This window comes from Lemur catta, chromosome X (genome assembly GCF_020740605.2).
Source record: "Lemur catta isolate mLemCat1 chromosome X, mLemCat1.pri, whole genome shotgun sequence".
Classification (NCBI taxonomy): Eukaryota; Metazoa; Chordata; class Mammalia; order Primates; family Lemuridae; genus Lemur; species Lemur catta.
This window is the reverse complement of record NC_059155.1, coordinates 14,571,697-14,593,838: the sequence shown is the minus strand read 5'-3', so window position 1 is coordinate 14,593,838 and position 22,142 is coordinate 14,571,697. Positions and strand designations below refer to the sequence as shown.

The 22,142-nt window shown below is 39.9% G+C and overlaps 1 protein-coding gene across 3 annotated transcripts in view; it reads left to right on the top strand.

Moving 5' to 3' along the window:
* DCX (doublecortin) overlaps window positions 1-22,142 on the top strand; it is a 95,980-nt gene that overhangs the window by 49,544 nt on the left and 24,294 nt on the right. For 2 of the 3 annotated variants that reach the window (XM_045538865.1, XM_045538864.1), the window contains exons 4-5: window positions 17,434-17,536; window positions 19,502-19,639. In XM_045538865.1, the coding sequence (XP_045394821.1) occupies window positions 17,434-17,536; window positions 19,502-19,639 (241 nt within the window). The remainder of the gene's footprint in view (window positions 1-17,433; window positions 17,537-19,501; window positions 19,640-22,142) is intronic. The other variant, XM_045538867.1, reaches the window with a different exon arrangement.

The window sequence follows — 22,142 nt, the reverse complement described above, 5'->3', positions numbered from 1 at the left end:
ATAAGCATCTTTGTATACATATCATCAATTAGATAGATCCCTAGAAGAATTACTGGATCAATTTTATTTTGATAGATTCTGCCAAATTTCCCTCCCAAAAGGCTTTATGAATGTGTATTTTTATCTATAGTGTTTAAGAGTGCTGTTTTCTCATACCTTCAACAACACTACTTATCACTCTTGTAAATTTTTACAAGTCTGATGGGTAAAAAATAATATATAATTGCTGCTGTAATTTGCATTGCCCTAATACTATCAAGATTGAGTGAGCATGATTTTCAGCAATTTTAAATTAATTGCCTATTTATTTATTTTACCCATTCTTTCTATTGGATTGTTTGTTCTTTTAAAAAAATTTTGTATGATATATTTTAGAAAGTAATCCTTTGTGGATATGTTGCAAATATTCTTTAATCTTATACCTTATATTTTTAATTTATTTACCAAATCTTTTTGTACAAAGGTTTTAAATTTTGGCATAATCAAATTTACTCTTTCTTTTTATGGCTTCTGTGTTTTGGGTCTTGCTGAAGAAGACCTTTCTTAAAAAAAAATCTTTCCATGTTTTCTTCAAATATTCTTATTGTTTTTCCATTGCGTTCATCTCTTTTTGTGTGTTTGGTGTGAGCTGGGTGAGTCTACCTTTTTTCCAAATAGATAGGCAATCTCTGAATCCAGTTAATGAAATAATTAATTGTTTCTCCACTGATGTCACCTTGACTATACAGTAAACTGTCACGTACACATTGTTCTGTTTCTAGACTCTCTATTCATTCATAATCTCTGTTCTATGTACTTATTTCTGCTTGTTTCTGACCTAATGCCGCCTTGTTTTAAATATTATAGTCTATGTGTATAATCTATTATAAATCCTCACTTGTGATTTTTTTCAAAATATTACTCATGATTCTTGTACATTTCCTCCTCCATATGAACTTTAGAATCAGATTGTCAGTTTTCATAAAATTTGTGTTGAGGTTTTGATTTGAACTGCTTTGAATTTTATATCTAAGTTTAAGGAGAACTGATATCTTTAAAATATTTTAAAAATTAAAATATCTTTTATTTCCTTCAGTAAAGATTGTAAAATTTTCACCAAATAGATTTGACACATTTCTGGTAGATTTATTCCTAGATATTTTATAATTTTGCTTGCTGTTACAAATGTAACATTTTTTCCGTAACTTTTTAATAATTGACTATTGCTAGAGTATAGGGAAACTATTACTTTTGTACATCTTGTGTGCTGCCAGCTTGTTGAAGTATCTTACTGGAGCAAATATTTTTAGTTCATTTCTGGGATTTTCTGAGTAGACAATCACACAGTATTAAAAGAGTGATAACTTTTTTTCTTCTATTTTACAAAATTTATACCTCATTTTTTGTTCTTATTGCAAGATCATTACTTTGTAAGGCTACATATTTAAATGTTACTTTTTATGTTGGGTCTAAATATGTTGTGAAAATTTTCTGTCCATTAGTTCTAGTTCAGTTTTCTAGAGCTAAACAGAATAAGGAAAATCCTTCTTCTATGGGGTAACTTTTCAAATGTTTGAATATGGCTAACATGCCCCACTCACATCTTCTGTCTTCCAGGATAAGCAACTTTTTTTTACCTTAAATACATAGTGTGACTTCCCTAAATCCTTCTCCACCCTGGTCGTCTTTCCCTAAATGAATTCCATTTTATCAATGTCCCTCTCAAAACATGGTGTTCAGAATTAAAGAGTTCAAATATTGTCTGACACTGCAGAGCATAGAGAAAATAACTTCATTAATTTTATACAATGATCCTATCAATGTAGTCTAAGATTGCAATGTTAGAGCTAAATGGTTTAAAAATATTATTTTTTTGCAATGGAATTCTTTTATAAATGAAATCTCAGCCAGAATTCCAATTCTTAAAACAGTTAAGAGTAGAATTTTTCTCATTGAGATGAGAAGAGGGTGAGAGGTTATAGAATCTTCATCATTTCAACTTCCTTCTTGTCCCCTAAGGTAGCCCAAGAGGAATCATAAGTATCTGAAGAACATAGTTTGAAACTACTGGGTCCAACTTCTTCAGAGGACAGTGTAGACCAGAGAGGAGAAATGACTTACCACGGTCACACAGTTATTTAGTGGAATAGATGGAGCTAAACTTGGGTTTCCTAATTCCCGTTTGAGAGACCTTTTCACTATGTTATGCTATTCCTCATTATTAACTGCCCCCCACCTTGATGATTCATATTAATATTGGGATTAACTAAAATCCTAGGGCTTCTGTTAATATCTATTTTGGTCCATCTTATACAATTGAACATTAAAAACCTAAATGTAGAGCCCTACATTTATTAAATATATTAAATGTAATCTCTCCCAGAACTCAAAGGAATATTAAAAATCTTTTGCTTTGGTCTATCAGTCCTGGCTTTTGAAAACTTTCTAAATCTTAATTCTGTCATTCAACATCAATCTTTTGATTGATTTTGATTCTTTTGGCATGTTTGTTCAATTAAAGTTATAAGTCATTGTACTGACATTCAACCCCCAGTTCTTCAATTTGCTAACAATTGTACAATCAAGACTCAACTTCAAAAACTTCAGACTCATATTTTATGGCATTTCTCCTTCTTTACCTGGAGAATGCCTACTCAACTATTGAGACCCATTTCAAATGTCATCTCCTCTGTGAAGTGTTCCTAAGCCTTCATTCTGTATCTTTGAAGCAGAATTAATAGGTCCCATTTTGGTACTATAACAAAGCTATACTTCCTTTACTATGTTGTGGATTCTTTAAGGCTCTCATGTACTCTGTTCATCCCCAGGCTCTGAGCCTGGGAGGGCAGGTGGACTGCTGTGACTGCCTACTGAGAAAGAATGTGAGGTTGGCCAGGAACACAATGGCAAAGACTACTGTGAGAGTTAACAGTTTCTGCCATGGACTCAGGAGGGCAGTATTTTGCCAGCCCTAACCCAGGGCATAGCCAGTACACAAAATATATTGTAATGGACTTTTGCCTAGCCCTAGATGTCTAGTAACTTTATCAAAAGAAAAGTTAGCTAGACATGGCTTCTGTCAACCCTTATTTGTATGTACTGATCGTAATTTCTCTTGAGTGCTCAAAAACTATATTCGAATAATCCTTTTTAGATGTTTTTCTGGGTATCAGCATCAAGTTAATTATTTGTTTATATTTTTGGAGATATACTTCTTCCCTTTTGCAAAAATTAGGACAACATTTCCTTGTCTTTAGCCTTCTGGCGCCTCTTCCATTTTCCAAGAACTTTCCAGGTGGTGGTGACTCATTTGGAGAAAATGGCCTCTTTCACTTGGACCTTTCAACAGCATTGTTTGTAATGGTCAGGGGCCATGACTAGGAGAGCTGTTTCTTGGAAAAAATATATTTGAATTGGGCAAATCAGAGGCTGAAGTCAGGATGGCCAATAAATGTGTTATTGACAGAGGCCTGGCCTAGAAAAAGAGCCAAGTCTAGGGAGGCAGTTTTCTCTGAACCATGGCCCAACAAGCATTTCGAATGGCCCTCCCTGTCTCTCTTCCTTTCCTCTTCTCTTGGCTCCAGGTTCTCCTCTTTGCTGTACTTTGTCTCCTCTGAGCTGAATTTGGATGGCTAAAGTGTAGCCTCAGCGCAAAAATGACCAGAAGAATGTGCATCTGTCCTTGAGTTCCCAATTAGGTCCTAGGTCAGTAACTGTTAGTGACAGAGATAATAAGCAAAACAGGAAACAATTTCAAGAAATTGAAGATATTGGGTAAATAATAGATGCACTTCAGGCTGTACATGTTTGAAAAAGAGAGGACATCAGCTATATAGACTCACAAAAAATACCATGAAATGATGACTCATTGTAATCCTAAAAGCGACAGATTTTTTTGTGAACCTACTGTGCTCCTAGTCTTGTGCTAGGCACTGGGAGGATGAAAAGATGTGATCCTAGAACTGCTGCAATAATTAAAAATTTTTTTCTACCCTAATAAGAGAATGACAAACAAGGGTTCAGTTTTTTTTTAAGTTTTTTCTTTAATGAGATTTGGAACCAAAATATAAGTGAATTTTTTAAAAGGCTAGCCTCCAATGACAGGAAAATGAAATTTATCCAAACTCTTTGTTCCAACAATGTGTTAGTTAAATGACCTTTGACCTACTGTAAATGTGAAGAAAATGGGATTGAAAAGACTGCAGCTTGTCTCCCCACAGTGCTGTGAGTTGCTCTGTAGAAGCTGCAACAGGCCCGGTCCTTATTGGGACTGGGAAATCTCATTGTGCAAGTTCTGCCCAGCTAAGTTTCCTGTCCCTCCAGCGTGCATCCTACCATTTCTTTGGGTAAGAGGTATAGTGAAAAGGGGACCTTTGGCCCTCCAATAGGTTGTCCTGCTGCTAGAAACCATTGAAAGCTGGACTTCTGGTTCCAGCAGTCCATGCAAGGGGCAAATGTAAACAGGGGCTGCTTTGCTCAAAGTGGAAAGGTTTGAGTTGAGCTCCTTCCAGGCGATCACACTGGCTGCCATTTTACACAGTCTATTTCTGTCTTCCTGTACACATCCCTCAATTTGCATTCCTGCTGAAACTTGCCACTAGTCCTGCCTCTCTGTGTGGGAGGTGGAATGGATTGGGAGGATCAAAAGAAAGGCCTTTTTGTGAGGGGGGGAGAATACAGGACTTTTACTAGCTGTTCCTCCTAAGATGTCTTTAGAGAAGCATTTTGTCTCCTGGCCTCATTGAGGGCTGTTACAGAAACTCTCTTTTAGCACAGACATCAGCCTGAGTTCTTTATGTATTTGACTTTTGGCTGAGCTTGAACCAGTTCGACTCATTAAAAAAAATTGTGAGCAGCATAATGGGAAGATGAACGGAAGGGAAGTGGAAGCAGAACTCTAAAGATGGTTTACCTGCAGAGGGTGATTTGAAGGGGCCATTGAAGCCCCTTGGTATCTTTTATCAGATTTTAAGAGATATGAGAAAGTCTACTGTTAGAGCTTTATTCCTTCAGATTTGGTTATGGTCCTCTTTAGGCATCCACATCCTGCCTAGGTTTGGGGGACTGCCTAGAGACGACCATAACTGAACATTCTAGCATGAATTAACTTATCAGGAATTTGCAGTCAACACATTCTTTCCCAGTAACTCGTTGCTGTTTGTTGCCAATATATCTGACTTGGACTTTTCCCCCCATTTTTAAGGGAAACAAATTTAATTGTGTAAGTACACAATCCTTAACAGGCTCAAAAAGAAATTGGTATGAGTCAAACTTGGAATAGCCAAGCAGTTTAGATGATTGTATAAACAAGGTCCAAAAGTCAAGTTTTTGGACCATTAAATGTAGGTCAGATGGAAGAAGACAATTACATTGTGATAGAAATGACTCAAATGAGAAATTTCCACCAGACTAACAGCTCCTTGAAGACAGGAGCCATGTCTTCTTCTTTTCTGTACCCCTAGCAATGACCATGGCGGCAGAATTATCATGGGCACTAAATAAATGTTATTCAATAAGTGAACAAATTGAGAAGAATTTCTTGACTACAAGATTGATTCTGGAGTGTATTAGTAATGTTGATGAGTCCTTTATCATAGAGATTTTATACAATAATAATAATAAAGATAGGTACTACTATGCCCGGAATGTGGAAGTCAAGTGCTCCGTAGGGACAGAAAAAAAAGACAGTGGATTTCTCTCTCTCTTTTTCTTTTTGCCAAAACAGGATTCACTTTACCAGCTTTTCTTGGTCTCACTTTATCTGAATTCATTTTCTCTCAGGTCACATGTCTTTTGTGATATAATTTGTACTCATATAGCACTAAAGATTGTCAAGGCATTTTCATATGCACCATCTCTTTTTGTTTGAAATTGAATAAAAAACCACTATAAGACAGTCAAAGTAGTATTTGCTCCATTTTTCAGATGAGGAACCTCCTGAGGCACAGACCATTTAAATCTCTGATCACACAGCAATGTGTGACTGAACAAGGACTGGAAATCAGTCCCTTTCCACAATACTGCCTGAGTCTCAAAATTCAGGCATGGAGGTTTGTTAGAAAAACAGCAGTTAGTTCTACTGCCTTCATAGTCATACTTTTTGTTATTTCAAATTCCTTCTTTTTAATCCTCTATAGGCACAAGAGGCTGACACTTGAGAAATGGCCAAACCAGACATTATCTCAACTGTGGAGTTTCAGTGTATTCTCAGCCTTTTTCTTCTTCAAATATGAAATTGATGCTCAACTGGTCCTAAAACTCCATTTTGTAGGACATCTTTCTGTCTCTGCTTAGGCCAGCTTGACACAGAAGTCTTCCAAAATTTGCTGCCCCAGGATGCATCCTCTCTCTCTGTCTCTCTCTCTCTCTCTTTCAGCTTTCTTTGACAGTCACAGCAGAAGGACCTCTTATACTAGTTGATAGTTCATTCAGTCATTTCTTTCCTGGGGCTGGCATCTTTCTTACAGAGATTTAAGAGGCAGCAGGTCTAGTGTAATTACCAGCTCAAACTCTATTTGGTGTCCCAGAATGGAATGAGTAAGGCAGTGTTGTACTGAAACCATGGATGAAGTTGTACCTCAGAGCCTGGGAAGGATGCCAAGACTAGAAGAGCTTGCAAAACCCAGAGGTCTAGGCAGGCTGTGAGTCATTAACCATACAAACAGTTAGCAACTAGGAAATAAGCTTCTATTAGGGTTAAAGCAAGGCCAAGGGTCAAACACTAAATAGCAAAAGACAATAGTAACAGCAATATCACCCTGAAAAATGAGATAAATTCTGCCTTAGCCCAGAAGCCTGCTGAGATGGAGCTGATTCTAGGAGTGGTCAGTCTGGCATCCATAGGTGGGATCAAGGAATTCATCTTTAGAGGTGGAGAGTGGAAAGTATGGTGGCCAGGGCTAAGGTCATATCTTGATAGTCACCAAATGCCCTGGAGCAGGACTTCTCAACTCTGGCACCATTCACATTGTGGTCCAGATAGTTCTTCATTGTGGGAAGCTGTCCTGTGCACTGTAGGACATTTAGCAGCATCCATGGCCTCTATCCATTAGATGTCAGTAGCACCCCTTCTCCAAGTTGTTACAACCAAAAATATCTCCAGATATTGTCCAATGTCCCCTAGGAGGAAGGTGTTGGAGGGAGACAAATGGCCCCTGATTGAGTACCACTGCTCTAGAAGCTGTATATTGTGAAAGCTTATAGGTCTTGAACCTTCTAGTGTTCACTAACTTTTACATTATCTTCCAAGCAGGGAGCCTAAGGTAGCAAGTATAGGCATTGGCAATCTCATCCTTCCTAAACATTTTTCACATCCAATGCCTGGCTTATCATTTCCATCAGGCAAGCACTGTTGCAATTCCTAAAAACATTGAACACAAAGAATTTTCCCCAAATCCCACCTAATTGCAAAGTCAGTGGTGGATCAGCTCATGGTTATCATTTTTGAACACTTAATAGATCATTTACATGCAACTTGGAACAAATGTGAACATACTTTTTATTTTATGCAATTGAATTCTAAAAGATATGTTGTTTCTGTTTTCTTAATGTTTACCTTGAACTTGTCATTTCTTCATTTCCATTTCTTTCCTTACTTTCAGTCAACCATATTCTTTACACTAGAATTATATAGCTGATGAGGTGCCATACCCAGAGGCTGGAAGAGAGAAGAGGGAGAGAGGATAGGGAACTTCGACTAAGGCAATTTGGCAACAACTGGGTCTAAGAACCTCTGCTCTGGAAAGTAGTGCAAAGAACATTTTATTCACTTACCTATCTTCCAACTCAGCCTGTTCCCTCACAGCCCCACATACTGACCCATTCCTATAAATGTGAGGAGAAGTCCCCCTCATTGTTGCCCTTGTGGTGGATTTTTGCATCTGTCAGAAGAAGCAGGAGTTCTCTGAAGGCCTGTCCGAACAGCTTTGTGGACTGAAACGTGATACAGAAGAGATAATAAAATATAGTGGAACTGGTTCTAGACCAGGAGTCTAAACCCAGGTTCTAGTCTCTGTTCTTTTTGTAGACATTTGATCTTGCAAATTACCTAACATTGGCTGAACCTCAGTTTCCTTATCCTTAAAATAAAACTACCTGTTTGCCTATGTGGTTTAGATGAGACAATGGGCTGAAAGCAGTATGAAATGTGTAAAGGCTTTTACAAATGCAAAATGATACTATTATTGCCTAATTGCTAGTCACATCTCTCCTATATTCTGGGCTATAATATCAGTTCTTTCCTCTTGCCTACAGTGGCAGATCTACTCTCCATGCCTTCCTCTCCAGGTCTCCTGTCTACTCTCTACCCCATTCCACCCTGCCCTGCACCCTGGGAGGCTAACTTGTATCAACAAGCTCCCTTGTCTTCTTGATTCCAGCTGTGTTTCGCTAATTGGGAGTACCAGCCGGGAGGAGAAGAGTGAGATTGGGCTGTCTCTTCCCTGGCACACTGACTGAGAGTTTGCTGGGCATCCCTTGACTGAAGGTCGTAGCTGTTATCAGGGGGTCCTCTCTATGTAATTGTCATTCTCTCTCTTTCCCTCTGAGTTCTGGTAACTGCTAGCTCCCCTCTCTCCTTCAGGCCTAAGGGTAGTAATGAACCCCATTATTACTATTCCCCAGATACTATAGTATCCTCTGTGGTTTGTCTATACCCTGCCCATACTGTTATAACTAATCCCCTTTTATTAAACTCTACTCAATTTATTTATCTACTTTAAAAGTGTCTTGTGTTTCCTCCTGGGACTCTGATGGATGGTCCCACCAAACCTCTTTCTTTTCTTCTACCCTCACTTTTTTTGGGTAGTAAAATATGTATTTACAAAGGAGAGGATATTGTGTAAGGAAATGTACTAAGTTTACGAACATTAGTATTCTGTCCAGCCATGTTGGGAATTAGCTCCTAAGTTACTGTCTCAGAACATCTATAATTAAGTTATATGTCTCTTACCAATTGAGTAGTCATGCTTTTCATCCCATCCTTAACCAATGGTTGAGGAACATTTAGAGGTCATGACTCTTATGCCTGCAAAATTAGCATCCTTGCTAAATTCCAGCAACCTGGGAGGCAATGGTCTGATGCACACTTCAGTCCCTGGTTTGCTGTAAATCAGTTTGCACTCCTTTGCTTCCCTTGGACTCAGTTTGCAGAGAATGAGCTTATATCCTTTTGCTTCCCTTGGACCGGAGTCTCAGGAAGCCTGGGAAGGGGGGTACAGTTAAGCCTCTGGGATTCCACGACAGCTGCCAGCATTCTGGCCCTAGTGTCTCTGTTCATTAACTGTGTCCAACCTGGAATGTTTCATAGACTGTCAGAGCTAGAAGAGACCTCAGAAATCCACTAGTCCAGAGGCTCTTAGCTTGAGGTCTATAGACAGGTTCCAGGGAAATGCTTAAACTCCCTAAATTATATGGAAAAAATAGCTATGTATGGACATATATGCATTTTTCTAGGCAGAAGATCCATAGCTTTCATCAAATTCTCAAAAGGGCTTGTCACACAAAGAAGACATAGACCTCAAAAGGCTCTAGATCAGCACCCTCACTTTACAGCAGAGGAAACTGAGACCTAGAGAGAAAGCAGTGAGTCAGTGGCAAGTTGTAACCTAGAATGTAGGTAGACATTAACTTTCTTTCTTTAACAAACCTTTCCTTTCCCTACAGAGTTCCAAAGCCATGCCCCTGCTCTGTGTGTAGTAGATATCAGGTAACTGTTAAACGCAATAGATAACTGCAATGGGCCCTACAAGCATATTCTCTTATTTTAATTGACCTTACTGAACAGAACCTGGAGTTGTGTGGGGCCCAGAGCCAACCTTAGAGCTTAATAGTACCAAGGGATCAAGCAGGGTTTTTCCACCCCAGTTCTCTCTGATGAATGGAGTTCTGTCTCGTCCCTGCTTCTCTGAGCCAACTTGTCCCCAGGGCCCTGTGGAAGGGCAGGTGTCAGTCCTGGGCATGTACTCAGCAGCCCAACCCCAGCGCCTCTGCAGCTGTTCTCATCCGTGAGAGGCCCCCAGTGGGAGCTGACACAGACTCTTGGAAAAATGGCAAAGAAAATCTAAGGAAAAAACACCCTTAAGCATTGAGGGGTTGCCAGGCTTTGAAGGGGGCTGGTATTGCCTAGCTCAGGTTATTAAATCACAACCAGCTCCTGGTAAAATAGGGTAGAAAGTCTTATTCCTTCCCATCTTCCCTCTGTGCCCCTCTTTTCTATACTGTTGGTATTAATATTTTCATGCTACCCAGAGTCCCCTACTGTGTTTCCTTACCCAGGTCTTCCCTATCTAGGAAATAAGTGCTTTAGGTACTCAGTGTGTGTCAGAGTGAAATAAGCAATTTTGAGTTCTAATATCAGCCCTATCACTAAATAACAATGTGATCTTCTACAAGTCACCTCACCTTCATGGGCCTTCATGCTTCATTTATTAAAAATGGGGTTAATAAATCAAATTAGGTAATGGAGGCGAGAGCACCTGACAAATGTATCAGAGTAAAAAGGGTCATTATGGCCCTTCACCATTCAAAGATATATGAATCCACCCATTTAAAATGTGTAATTCAATGGTTTGGTATATTATATTATTAATATTTTTAATTTGGCAAAATATGTATAACATAGCCCTGTGAACATCTGGGAAGAGAACCTTCTAGGTAGAGGGAACTGCAAGAGTGAAATGGGAAAGGTCTTGATGGATTTGAGGAATAGAAGGAAGACAACAAGGGCAGCTGGAGCAAGCTAGCATATGTAGACTAAGATAATATAGAGCCAAAATAAAAAGTTTGGATTTTATTCTATCTACAATGGGCAGGCTTTGGTGGGTGATATGACTAATTAAAATTGTAAAATACAGCTCTGTTGTATGAAAACCAGAATGGGTATATGTGGGGGGTGGAAGGAGTGAGGGAAGGGCACCCTGCCTAGAGTGGACATATGAGGGCTAGTTATGAGGCTATTATAGTTTATCTCAGACTAGGACAGTGACCATGGAGAGGGAGAAAAGTAGGTCCTAGTTTAAAATGATTCTCAGGTTTCTAATTTGGGCAACTGGCGGAATTATGGTACCATTTTTGAGATAAGGAAACCTGGATGGAAATAGAATTGGGGGGGAATAAGAGTTTAATCTTACGCATATTAAGTGTGGGATGCCTGTCAGATAACCAAGTGGAGATATTAAGCAGGCAGTTGGATATATGTGTCTGAAGTCCAAGGGTAAGAAGGGCCTGGAGATATCATTGTGTGAGTTATCAACATATATTAATAGATAGTTCGTGTCTTAGTCTGTTTTCTGTTGCTTACAACAGGCTATCTGAGAGTGGGTAATTTATAAAGAAAAGGAATTTATTTCATACAGTTCTGGAGGCTGAGTCCAAGGTCGAGGGGCTGAATTGGGTGAAGGCCTTCTTACTGGTGGGGACTCTCTGCAGAGTCATGGGCAGCACAGAGTATCACATGGCAAGGAGACTGAGTATGCTAGCTCAGGTCTCTCGTCCTTTCTTATAAAGCCACCTGTCCCATTCCCATAATAACCCATTAATCTATTAATCCATGAATGGATTAATCCATGAATGAGGGCAGAGCCCTCATGACCCAATCACTTCTTAAAGGACCCACCTCTCAACACTGCCACACTGGAGATGAAGCGTCAACATGGGTTTGGGAGGGGACAAACATTCAAACCACAGCAGGGTGTTAAGCCTTGGAACTGGATATGATCACCTAGTAAATATATGTAAATAAAGAAGAAAAGAGCTCTGAGAACTGAGCACTGGGGCTTTCAGATACTGAGAGGTCTGGAAGAGGAAGAGAATCTAGCAAAGGATATTGAGGTAGGAGAAAATTCAGAAGACTGCTATTTCCCAGAAGCTAAGAAGGGGAAGTGTTTAGGACTTGCTCAACTTATGTCCAGTGTTGCTGAGGGGTTGAATAAGATGAGGCCAGAGAAGTGACCATTGGATTTGACACCATGGAAGTCATTGTTGACCTTGACAATAGATGTCTTGGTAGAGCAATGGGGATGGAAATCTGATTGGATTGGGTTGAGAGAAGAATTGGAAGTATGGAAAATAATGTAAGATGCTATAAATGTGGAAGTGTTTTGAAAACAGTAAAAATATTGTACAAGTGCAAGTGGCATTGTTATTTTTTCAGCAGAGATTTTAGGGAAATTCAGGGCATTGAATAAAAAAAAAAATCTGTGCCAAAAGACACACTGCAGAATCAAGGAACTTCTTGCCTGGGCAAAAATGTTCGCGTGAAAAACCCACAAGTAAGACTTCAAGATAACCCCAGGAAAACAAGTTTAATAAGAAAGCCAGAATTGTTTTAGAAAAATTGCCACAGCTCACCAAGCCAACTCTGTGCCGACCTCTGACTGGAGCCAGTACAAGGCTGGCAGGCAGGAAATGTTCCAGAATGAGAGTAGCAGTAACTTTTAGAAAAAGCTTCATCTGTAATGTTTACTAAATCTTTCATTAACTCATTTTGCAAAGCTTGCCAGCCACTCTCCATGGGCAGTGCACATTGTTGGCAAGACTGAAAAAGCAGTGCGGTTTGTCTTCCTTGCCACAGGGGTTCCCTCTTCTTCACCACTGGGGCCACCCTTCCCCATAGACACTCTCTGCTCTCCTCTTCACCCTGAATTCCACCAGTAGGCAACTGTATGTTTCGTTTGCGCAGAAGGTTAGCAGATGGGTCTGGGCAATTGTCCTGTGCACAGCTTTGGAAGGTCAGAATCTCTGGTACTATAGTCGACAAGATGCAATTCTTTTTTCCCACCAAGGTCTGTTAAGAAAAATGGCACGTTCCTGCTTCTCTGCCTTTGTTCATGCAGTTACCTCTGCCTGGAATACCTTCTGTCTCCATCAACCTACATCGCACTCATCCCTCAAGACTCAGTTTTTGTGTCATCTTCTCTGGGAAGCCTTCCCCAGTTCATGATTAGAATTGTTTTCTCAGTCTTCTCGCTTCCCTTGCTCTTTGTGCTTCTAAAATAGTGCTAACAACAGCCTGCCTTGTATTCCAATTATTTGTATAGTTCCCACTTGCTTATTATGCTGTCAACTCTCTGGAGACAGGAGCCCTTTATTGTACATTTCCATATCTCTCACAGAGTTCCTTTGCCCTAGAGGGTGCTTAATGTATCAATATTAGTGGAATTGAATTTTCAATGAAAACGTTTTGCACGTTAAAAGTGAGTCTCATAGATATACAAGTAAGACTTTATGTCCCGAGATAACATTTCTTTCGGAATAATTAGGTAAGTGAAATGTAGAATCTACTAGCAGCAGGCACGTACAAGAACTGCCAGCATCTGTAATATGTGGCTGGAGAATCTAATCAAGCTTAAATCAAGTCACACAGTGAATTTTCCATTTGCAGCTGATAGACTCAAACTGCTCCCACACAGTAATCTGTTGTCTCCATTTGCCCATTTGTACTTCAACATTTAAGCCACTGAACCATCCATATAATCTATTGTTCACGCTAATGCACAATCAAGCTGGGCTCCCTTCCCCCAACACCTGCTGTTTTGGTTTTTTTTTTTTTTTAAGATCAGCATTGAGTTAATGGTTCAATGTTAATGTAAGTTGATTTTATTGATTTTGTGCTGGCAGTTGATTAATTATAAAGATAGGTGTCATGCCTTTGTGTTCTCTTCTCTGAATTAAATATGCAAGTATGACTCATACTGAAGCTGATGTCAGCAAGACCTCTGATCCCTGAGGATGCTGTAAGTGGTATCATAGTGATTGTTATATTTACTACTTCTGTTGCCACTTCATAATGGAAATTCCATCTCCAAAAACGAATTTGGAAAATCAGACATTTGTAGCTTAAGCTAAGGTAGACCTTGTGTCTTGTGTTGCATTACCTCCAAGGAATTTTAAAAAGTAGGTGTTAAGTGAGCATGAGTTTCACTTGAGAATTATTTCTTATACTCTATTCTTCTCCTCCTCCTTTTCCTTCTTCTTTTTGCTTCTTCTTTCTGTTCTTCCTCCTTCTCCCTTCCTTCTCCTTGTCCTTCTCCATCACATATTCAGTTGCCAGTTACAGTAATGAATAGGAATCTTCTTGTACATAGATTTAAAATATGATCCATAAAGAAGCTTCTTATTTCAATCCAGTAAGATGTTCTAATGCATATCAGGTGTTGATTAGGACAAATGGGAACTCTCCTGTCTAGGCTATATACAAGCCTTTGGAGTCAGGGCTTTAGGAAAATACGTTCTCTCAGGCAATTGAATTGTTTTGTCCTGAATTGAAGCAGGACCCTGAATGTTAGTCCCAACTCTGCCATGAGCCAGCTGTATATCCTTGGGCCATTTTGACTCTCTGTGGCTTGAGTTCCTCATATTTAAGATGGAGAACGTTCTATTCTTCCAACCCCATAACAAAGATGGGGGGCTGCTGTGTCTCAATACCCAAGGCATTTGGGAAAGCTGGGTATCCCCATGCACAATATGAATTTGTCCGCATTTGGGAGCCAGCAAAATGTGGAAAGGGATCACACAAGAAACCTGATGTTAAACAGCTGGATTGCAACATGAATATGTTTGAAGCCGGCCACACCACTGTGAGTTTGTCAGAAGCATAGAGGACTTTGCCTTTCACAGAAGCTTCCCAAAGGAGGGGTTATCCAAAGGCTTTTCCCAAAGCCTGGGTGGGAGTGGAGAGGCTTGGGGTTGGAGGAGGGTGGGTCATTGTAACAGCAACCCCCAGAGCAATCTGTGAGTCTTCGTTGTCCCACAATAGGATATCATGGCGTGTGTCTGAGATGGCAGCTTTCAAGCTTTTAGGTTTTCTTCTTGGGAAGCAATTTCCACAAATACCTCTAAAATGAATGCTCTGGTGACTTTTGAGGGAAGGTTGCTGTGTGAAGTATTTACTGAATTCTTTGTACAGCTATTAGTTGGTTTAGATTTTCTATTACTTTTTGAGCTGATTTGATTATTTAGACTTTCTTTTAAAAATCTATTTCATCTAAGATATCAAGATAATTAGCATAGTTATGTGAAGAATAACTTCTGAATTCACAGTCATTTCTACTTTCGTGTTCCTAAATTTGTGTGTTTTTGTTACCTTTCAAAGCCTCTGAATGCTAATCTCTGTTATCTGACACAATTGATTTCATTGTTCTTATTCCTATTTTTCTGTCTTTGTACATCCTCACAAAGCCTCTGAATGTTCCTCCTTCTTACCTACTTGCAGGCAGTTTAGGCAGAAACAGCCCTAACTAATTTGTCACTGTATGATAAGCTGTCTACCAGGAACCATGGAAAAGTATAGAGGGCAGTATAAACTTGGTCTTTATATTCAGAAATCTGTGACCCAGTGGGGAGGACCAGGTGAGTATCCATAAAATACAGGCAGGTCTTGAAACAAAGTGCTAAATCCTAGAGACCACTAGGAGAGGAACACCCAAGAGTGATGCTTTCCCTACTCATGAGCAACAACAACAAAAAAGGCAGCTAGTCAGGGTCAAGGGCAGCCTTAACCAAGAAGACATGGCAGAGATCTTCGGGGTCTAGGAGGTGGCAGGGGATAAACAATTCGGAGATACTTGATGTATCAAAGTTAGGGGCTCCAGATTTTATTTAGTCAAAGTCCAAGACATTGGTGGGAGGTCGGTAGCAGGGCTCAAAGCCATGTGGCCTCTGTCACTGGATTTGCTACCAGTACAATCTGCAGGAGGCCTATTGAACCAACAGTGCCAGCCAGTGACTGGTGTCACTTGGATGTGGCAATCAATTGCTCATGACACTAAACTAAAATGCTCTATTTCAATGTATCTCACCTCATCATACTGTGAGCTCCATGAAGCCATGTCCTGAATCTTATTTATCTTTGTCTCCCCGGTGCCTGGACTGTATGTGAGTGCTTTGTATTGCTGAGTGGTTAAAAGGACAGGCTTTGAAGTCAGATAGATCTGTGTTTATTTGGCTTCATTTCTTTCCACCTGCATAATTTACTTAGTGCCCCTGGGTTTCAGTTTCCTCATTTCTAAAATAGCAATGATAATAATAGTGACTTCTAGGGTTTGTTGTGAGGGTAAAATGAGGTGACAGATTTGGAAGTGCTTAGCAGAGTACCTGTCACAGAGAAAGCATTCAATCAGTGGTAGCTCTGATTGTCGTTGCTGATTGTGGAATGAATAGGTGAGGGACAAGTGGACTGAAGAAGGGTTTTGGCCTATTTGATGAGGTCATGACCCAAGACTGGGAAAAGGCTTAATAAGAGCAACCCTGGCAATCCTCTGAGTCTCCTTCCCTTCTCTTGGCATCTCTTGGATGATTGGAAGGCTGAGACAATGGGGATAATCTTTCAGCATCTCTCCCTTTGTGTAAAGCTTGCAATCATTTTGGCTAGGGGAAGAGGGATCAAATTGACCTTGGGTGGGGGATGATGTTTTTAATATAAATATTTTTCTAATGTAACATATGTACCCAGTGATCTGTTGTTAGTTTGTGAGCACTATGCCTTTGGAAAGCCGTTGCTGGCAGCTTGAATGGGAAGCTTAGAACAATTAGAGGCTTTGAACACTTTCAAACTAAGAAGTGGGATAAGCATGTTTTGACTCTGTGGTTTCTCCTGGGGTTTCCCTGGTGTGCTGGACTAATTATCAGATGTAATTAGGAAAGCTGAGAAGTGGGGAGACTGTGGGGAGCAGCATACTTTCCCAGGGACCCTCATTTCTTTCCCAGGGGTTGAGGAGATCGTCTCTCTATTGTGGAGAATCAGCAGTGCTTAGGGTGCTAGAGGGCTGGAAGGGTCCTGGGAACATGGCTCTACCAGCAGAAACTCAAGTCTTTTGGGACCCATTGTTCTTGATGAAGTTTTAAGTGGTCAACACAGTTTTCTTTTCCTGATTTCTCAGGAAGGAATGGTATGCTGGGCCACCACCAGGTTCTTGGCCCATTTTTAGCAAAAGTCCAAATTTTGTGTGTCTGAAGCAGTTAAGAAATGATGTTTAGAACTCATGCAGATAAAGAGAGGAATTTCCACTTCTGTGTCAGCTACAGGGTCTATCCACCACAGGCTGCAGAAGATTTTTCTCATCTGCCTTGGCCTAGATCCCTGGCCCCAGAGTTGGGCCAGGAGCACTCTGTCTTTGAGGCTCTGAGAAAAGATAACATTTTTAGGGCCATCTGCTGGCTGACTTTTTTTCAGAGGGGGGCATTCCATTTGGACATAGTCTCAATTTACTCTTGATGCAATAGAAACAAGACTACCACACATGGAACATGGAAAGACAATGGCATTCAGTGTATCATCACTCACTAGGGGTCATGGTGTAGATTTATGAGCATGGTAGATGTTTTGAGAAAAAGGAGATCCCTGGGAGCTAGAGACGATGGCTTATATATGAAGTTTTTTTGCCCTGCCAACATGGTGTGAGGTTTGTTGTCACAAGACCATCAGATACCAATCCAGTATTTCTACTTTCTCCACAGGTAACCTGTCTCCACGATTTCTTTGGTGATGATGATGTGTTTATTGCTTGTGGTCCTGAAAAATTTCGCTATGCTCAGGATGACTTTTCCCTGGATGAAAATGGTAAGCCTAACCACTGGGTTTTATTGCTCCATTGTTCTCCCTGCTTCTGTCCCTTAGCATTTCCATGGGATTCTATGGCCTGGAGAACATACATACATGGTCCGTTAAGGACAGATATTGTTAGTCTTTCTCCTGTATATTTGGATATAGGGGTCACTGAGTGAAAGGATGACTGGATGTCCCAGAGTCCCAGCTTCCAAACTCAATAAAACTCACCATCTACCACAATAGTAACCATATTTCTTGAACCACATATTGTGTCACATGGGCTGACAGGTACAATCAGACCATAGGAAGGAACATTTGGAGTCAGAACTTGGATATTGTACATATACTTATTTTTAAGTCAACATCCTCCAGCTATTTGGCTCATAATGATGATTCCATTTTAGAAAGATTTTTCTACTGTATTCTTAGTGTCAAACCCCTTGCTGCCCCATTCCCCTGTTTTGTGATTCAGGATTACAGAGGGTTGTTAATCTTAGGAAGGAGCTAAACATCTTCCCATCTCCATTTGCTTGAGTCCAAGCTCCAGGTATAAATTAAAGTTGAATTAGCGCACACAGCAACAAGGTTAGGATTGGATCCTGATGAAAAGACACATTCAAAACATATTTCCTACTTTGGATGAGTAAAGTGTGAGAAAAACAGAGGGAGTTTTACTAATATAGACTTTACAAACAACGCAAATGACAAGGACCCTGAAACAGGTGGCATTTCTACTATGTTCCCTTTTGGAAGAGGCAAATGACAATAGAATAACTAAGCAAAACTCAGGTTATGTCTAATTTCCTACACCTTCTACATCTCCAGCTCAGGACCATGATCACTAAAGTTCATCTACCAAAACAAGAAATGAAACAAAAATGAGCATTCTGCTTAACTCAGTTTCCTAAAAAACTCAATTTACTGGAATAGCTCCCCTAATCTTTCTAGTTAATTTATATTTCAATGTATTTTTTTAAGTGGAAGACAACAAGGAAATGTCTAAAGAGGAAAGACCACCCTGTACCCAACTGTTTGATCCCACTTTGCACACTACAGCACAAGGTTGGAAAATCTGTAGTGGGAAGAACACTAAACTGGGACTCAGGGGACTTGACTTTTAGTCCTTGTTCTGCTACTTTCTTGCTTTGTAGCCCTAAGCAAGAGGCTTAAGCTTTTTTCAGCAGCAAAATGAATGTAATAATCCCCCTAAAAATTAGCACTTTCAGTGCCCAAAATTACCATAGTAGGGTATGCTGAGTAACCTGCATAGAAAGGGTAGCCACATGTGTCAGACTGGGGCTAGGGCAAATGCAGGAACATTTGGCAGACTCTCCTACACACGCACAACCTTTCTTGAGTTCTGAGTGGCAGAGTCATTAATTCATTAAACCAGCATAAGGGATTATTATAATGTACATTGAAAATAAAAAAAGAACTCTAGAAATGCAAGATGGTGGTGGTGGTAGTAGTGTTTATTTATATAAACTGACATAACATCCATCATGTGCCTATTACAATGTGTGGTATGTAATAGACAATAATGGTAACTTCCTCCCTCTCCTTTAAATTACTCATGGATGTTTCATCTGTGTGGCTGCAGCCTCTGAGCTGTCAATCTCTACTCCAAGGAAATTAATTAAACATTATATCAGTAGCTACTATTCTGGGACATGGCTAAATTGTGCACAAATTATTGAGTTGACTATTTAATTGCCTGCTTGATCTGCTTTTGGACTTCTGCCCTTGTTTCCGTAATCCAGGGACTTAAATACCTAGCTTTGCTCAGGTGACTTCTGGAAGTTTCCCCCATACCTCCTTTCCCAGAGCCATAGTTCCTAAAAACAATGAGGACCACCTTGTAGTCCTGAGTCACTTAGATGCTTTGGCCTGTGGTGATTATTTCAGTTTGCAGAGGCTGGTAACATGCTGAGTCTCAGTTTTACCTTCTACTAAGCTATCTGTGTCCTTTTGCCCCAGAATGCCGAGTCATGAAGGGAAACCCCTCAGCCACAGCTGGCCCAAAGGCGTCCCCCACGCCTCAGAAGAGTTCAGCCAAGAGCCCTGGCCCTATGCGCCGAAGCAAGTCTCCAGCTGACTCAGGTAACGACCAAGACGGTGAGTGCTTTTCTGCTAACTGTGCACGCAGACTTCGTTTAAGGAGGCTGATGCTCTCTGCATGCAGAGGAATGAGTTCCTCATGAACACCACTGTGTCTCCATGAAAACCAATCCTATCAATTCAGAGATTAAAACAGTTAAACTTGTTTGGAGTCATGGAGGCAAAGCCATAACCCTTATTCTACTCAAATGGATGCAAATTAGAAATCTGGCCCATTTTCCATGCTTGCTGTAATGCTTATTGTCATGGTTGTCATCATTGCCATCATCTTCAACATCATCCAGCAAAAACATATTCAACGAAATAATCAAGTCAAACATGAATTTGAAATTGAAAATTAGAATCAAGAACAAGAATGTAAAAAATAATACCCAAAAGTGTCAACAGAATTGACGTGCTTGAGCTTCAGATTTGACTGTGAATTAATTAGAAGCCAAAACAAAAAGGGAGACAAGTATACCATAAATATATACAGTTTTAAAAAAGGGAGACAAAGTAACTTGCTTGGGGGGGAAGGAGGAGGGGAGGGGCAAAAACCTATCTAACAGATACAATGAATACTATTGGGGTGATGGGCACAGTTATAGCCCTGACTCAAGAATTACAAAAGCTATTCATGTAACAAAAATATTTGTGCCCCCTTAATATTTTGAAATAAAATTTAAAAATTAAAAAATTAAAAAAAATAAAAGATAAGTCACCTCACTCTCACAGTGGGAAAAGAAAGCATAGACCAGGTTCTGAAAGGAAACATGGAGATTTGTCATATAAGATTTTACTTAGTGGATAGTGAGTTATCTAAAAAATGTGGTCTATGGATCACTGCCAACCCATGAACTATTTGTTATCAGCCAGTCTGTGGGAAGATTAGAAGCTTGTGTCAAATGTAAATCAACTATGCCACTAAGTAAACCATTTAGTTCAGCTGACTTTTTTTTCAGATCATGATTTTATTGATGAGGGCAGCAATATGTTGATTTATGTTCAGATGCAATCTCCTCTTGGACCAGCAGTTTGAGTGGCACTGATCTAAAAGCCAATGTGTTCCATTCTTTTATTACAAATGCTAAAAATAAAAGGCCCCAGAAGTCCAAGTTCAGAAGCTTAGTAGACTCATGCATAGAGACAATTTGAGTTCTTCACACTAAGGAAATTATATGGTCCAGAAGACTTACACATTTGTCTTCCCAAGGCTCAGGGTTCATCATGAGAATTCTTCTAGCCTGAAAGCCTTGGGGAAGCACAAGGGCCCTTCAGTTTGGGGCAGCTTAAGCAGCCTATTGGCTTTAAAATACTTATGCCTAGTAACCCAGCCTGTCTCACACTGCCAGGAGCATGCATATCACCAACCATCTCTTTATTCTCAGGTCGAGGAAGCTAAAATGTGAAAAGGCAGCCCAGGCTTTTACTACTTCCATGTCTTTGCACAACCTATTGTCCCATACCTGGCATGCCATCCCTCTAATCCACCAGTCTTCTTTGCTTGAAAACTCCTGTTCATCCTTCAAGGCTTCACACACAGATAGTTGTTCTGTTCTCTGCAATATCATAGCATGTCATTCATGCCTCTGGGGTAATATTCACCACACTGTGTTGTAAAGTATGTATTTACCTGTCTACTTCCCCAACTAAATATTGAGCCACTCAAGGTATCATGTTCATTTTTGTATCCTCAGTGCAGAGCACAGTGCCTGGCCCCTAGTATGCTCAAGTAATGTTTGTGAATGAATAGATCCACAGAAGAACCTATTTTACGCAGCACAGTGCTAGAGACCCAGTAAGCATTTAATGACCTTTGCTGAAGGAATAAAAATACATGTGCTTTGGTGGTATCTTGTTCAAATGTGCAGAAGAGCACATGAATCTATCTAAGCAAATTTATATTGCTGAAACTATAAAGACCTAGGTTTTGACACTGAGACTGAGAAAAAAAATGGACAGTTCTTAAGAAGAGACTTGCAAAAAACATACTTTAAAAACACTTGGTCAAGATTCATAAAGTCTGACAGTAATTACTTAGCTAATTATTTTTCAGAAACAGCACTGGCTATTTCTGGAATTTCTAACCTGCATTACTTATATCTTTCTGTGAAAGAATTTAAGATGTAGTGGCTTAAAACAAGCATTTATTATTTCAGAGTTTCTGTGGGCAAGGAATTCTGGAGTGGCTTTACTGGGTGGGTCTGTCTCAAGGTCTCTCATGTGGTTGCAGTTAGGGTATTGGTAGGGGCTGTAGTCATCTGAAGGCTCAACTGGGGCTGTAGGATCTACTTCCGAGATGCTAGTACCTTTTATGGTTTAGTCTCCAAAGCCAACATTGTCACTTCTCCTTTATTCTATTCATTAGAAACAGTCAGTAAGTCCAGACTACATACAAGGGGAGAAGAATTAGATTCCACCTCTTCAAGGGAGAAGTATCAAAGAATTTGTAGACCTATTTTTAAACTACCATGTAACCCATTAGTTAGAAATTCCCAGGTGGTATCAGCTTGAAGTAAAT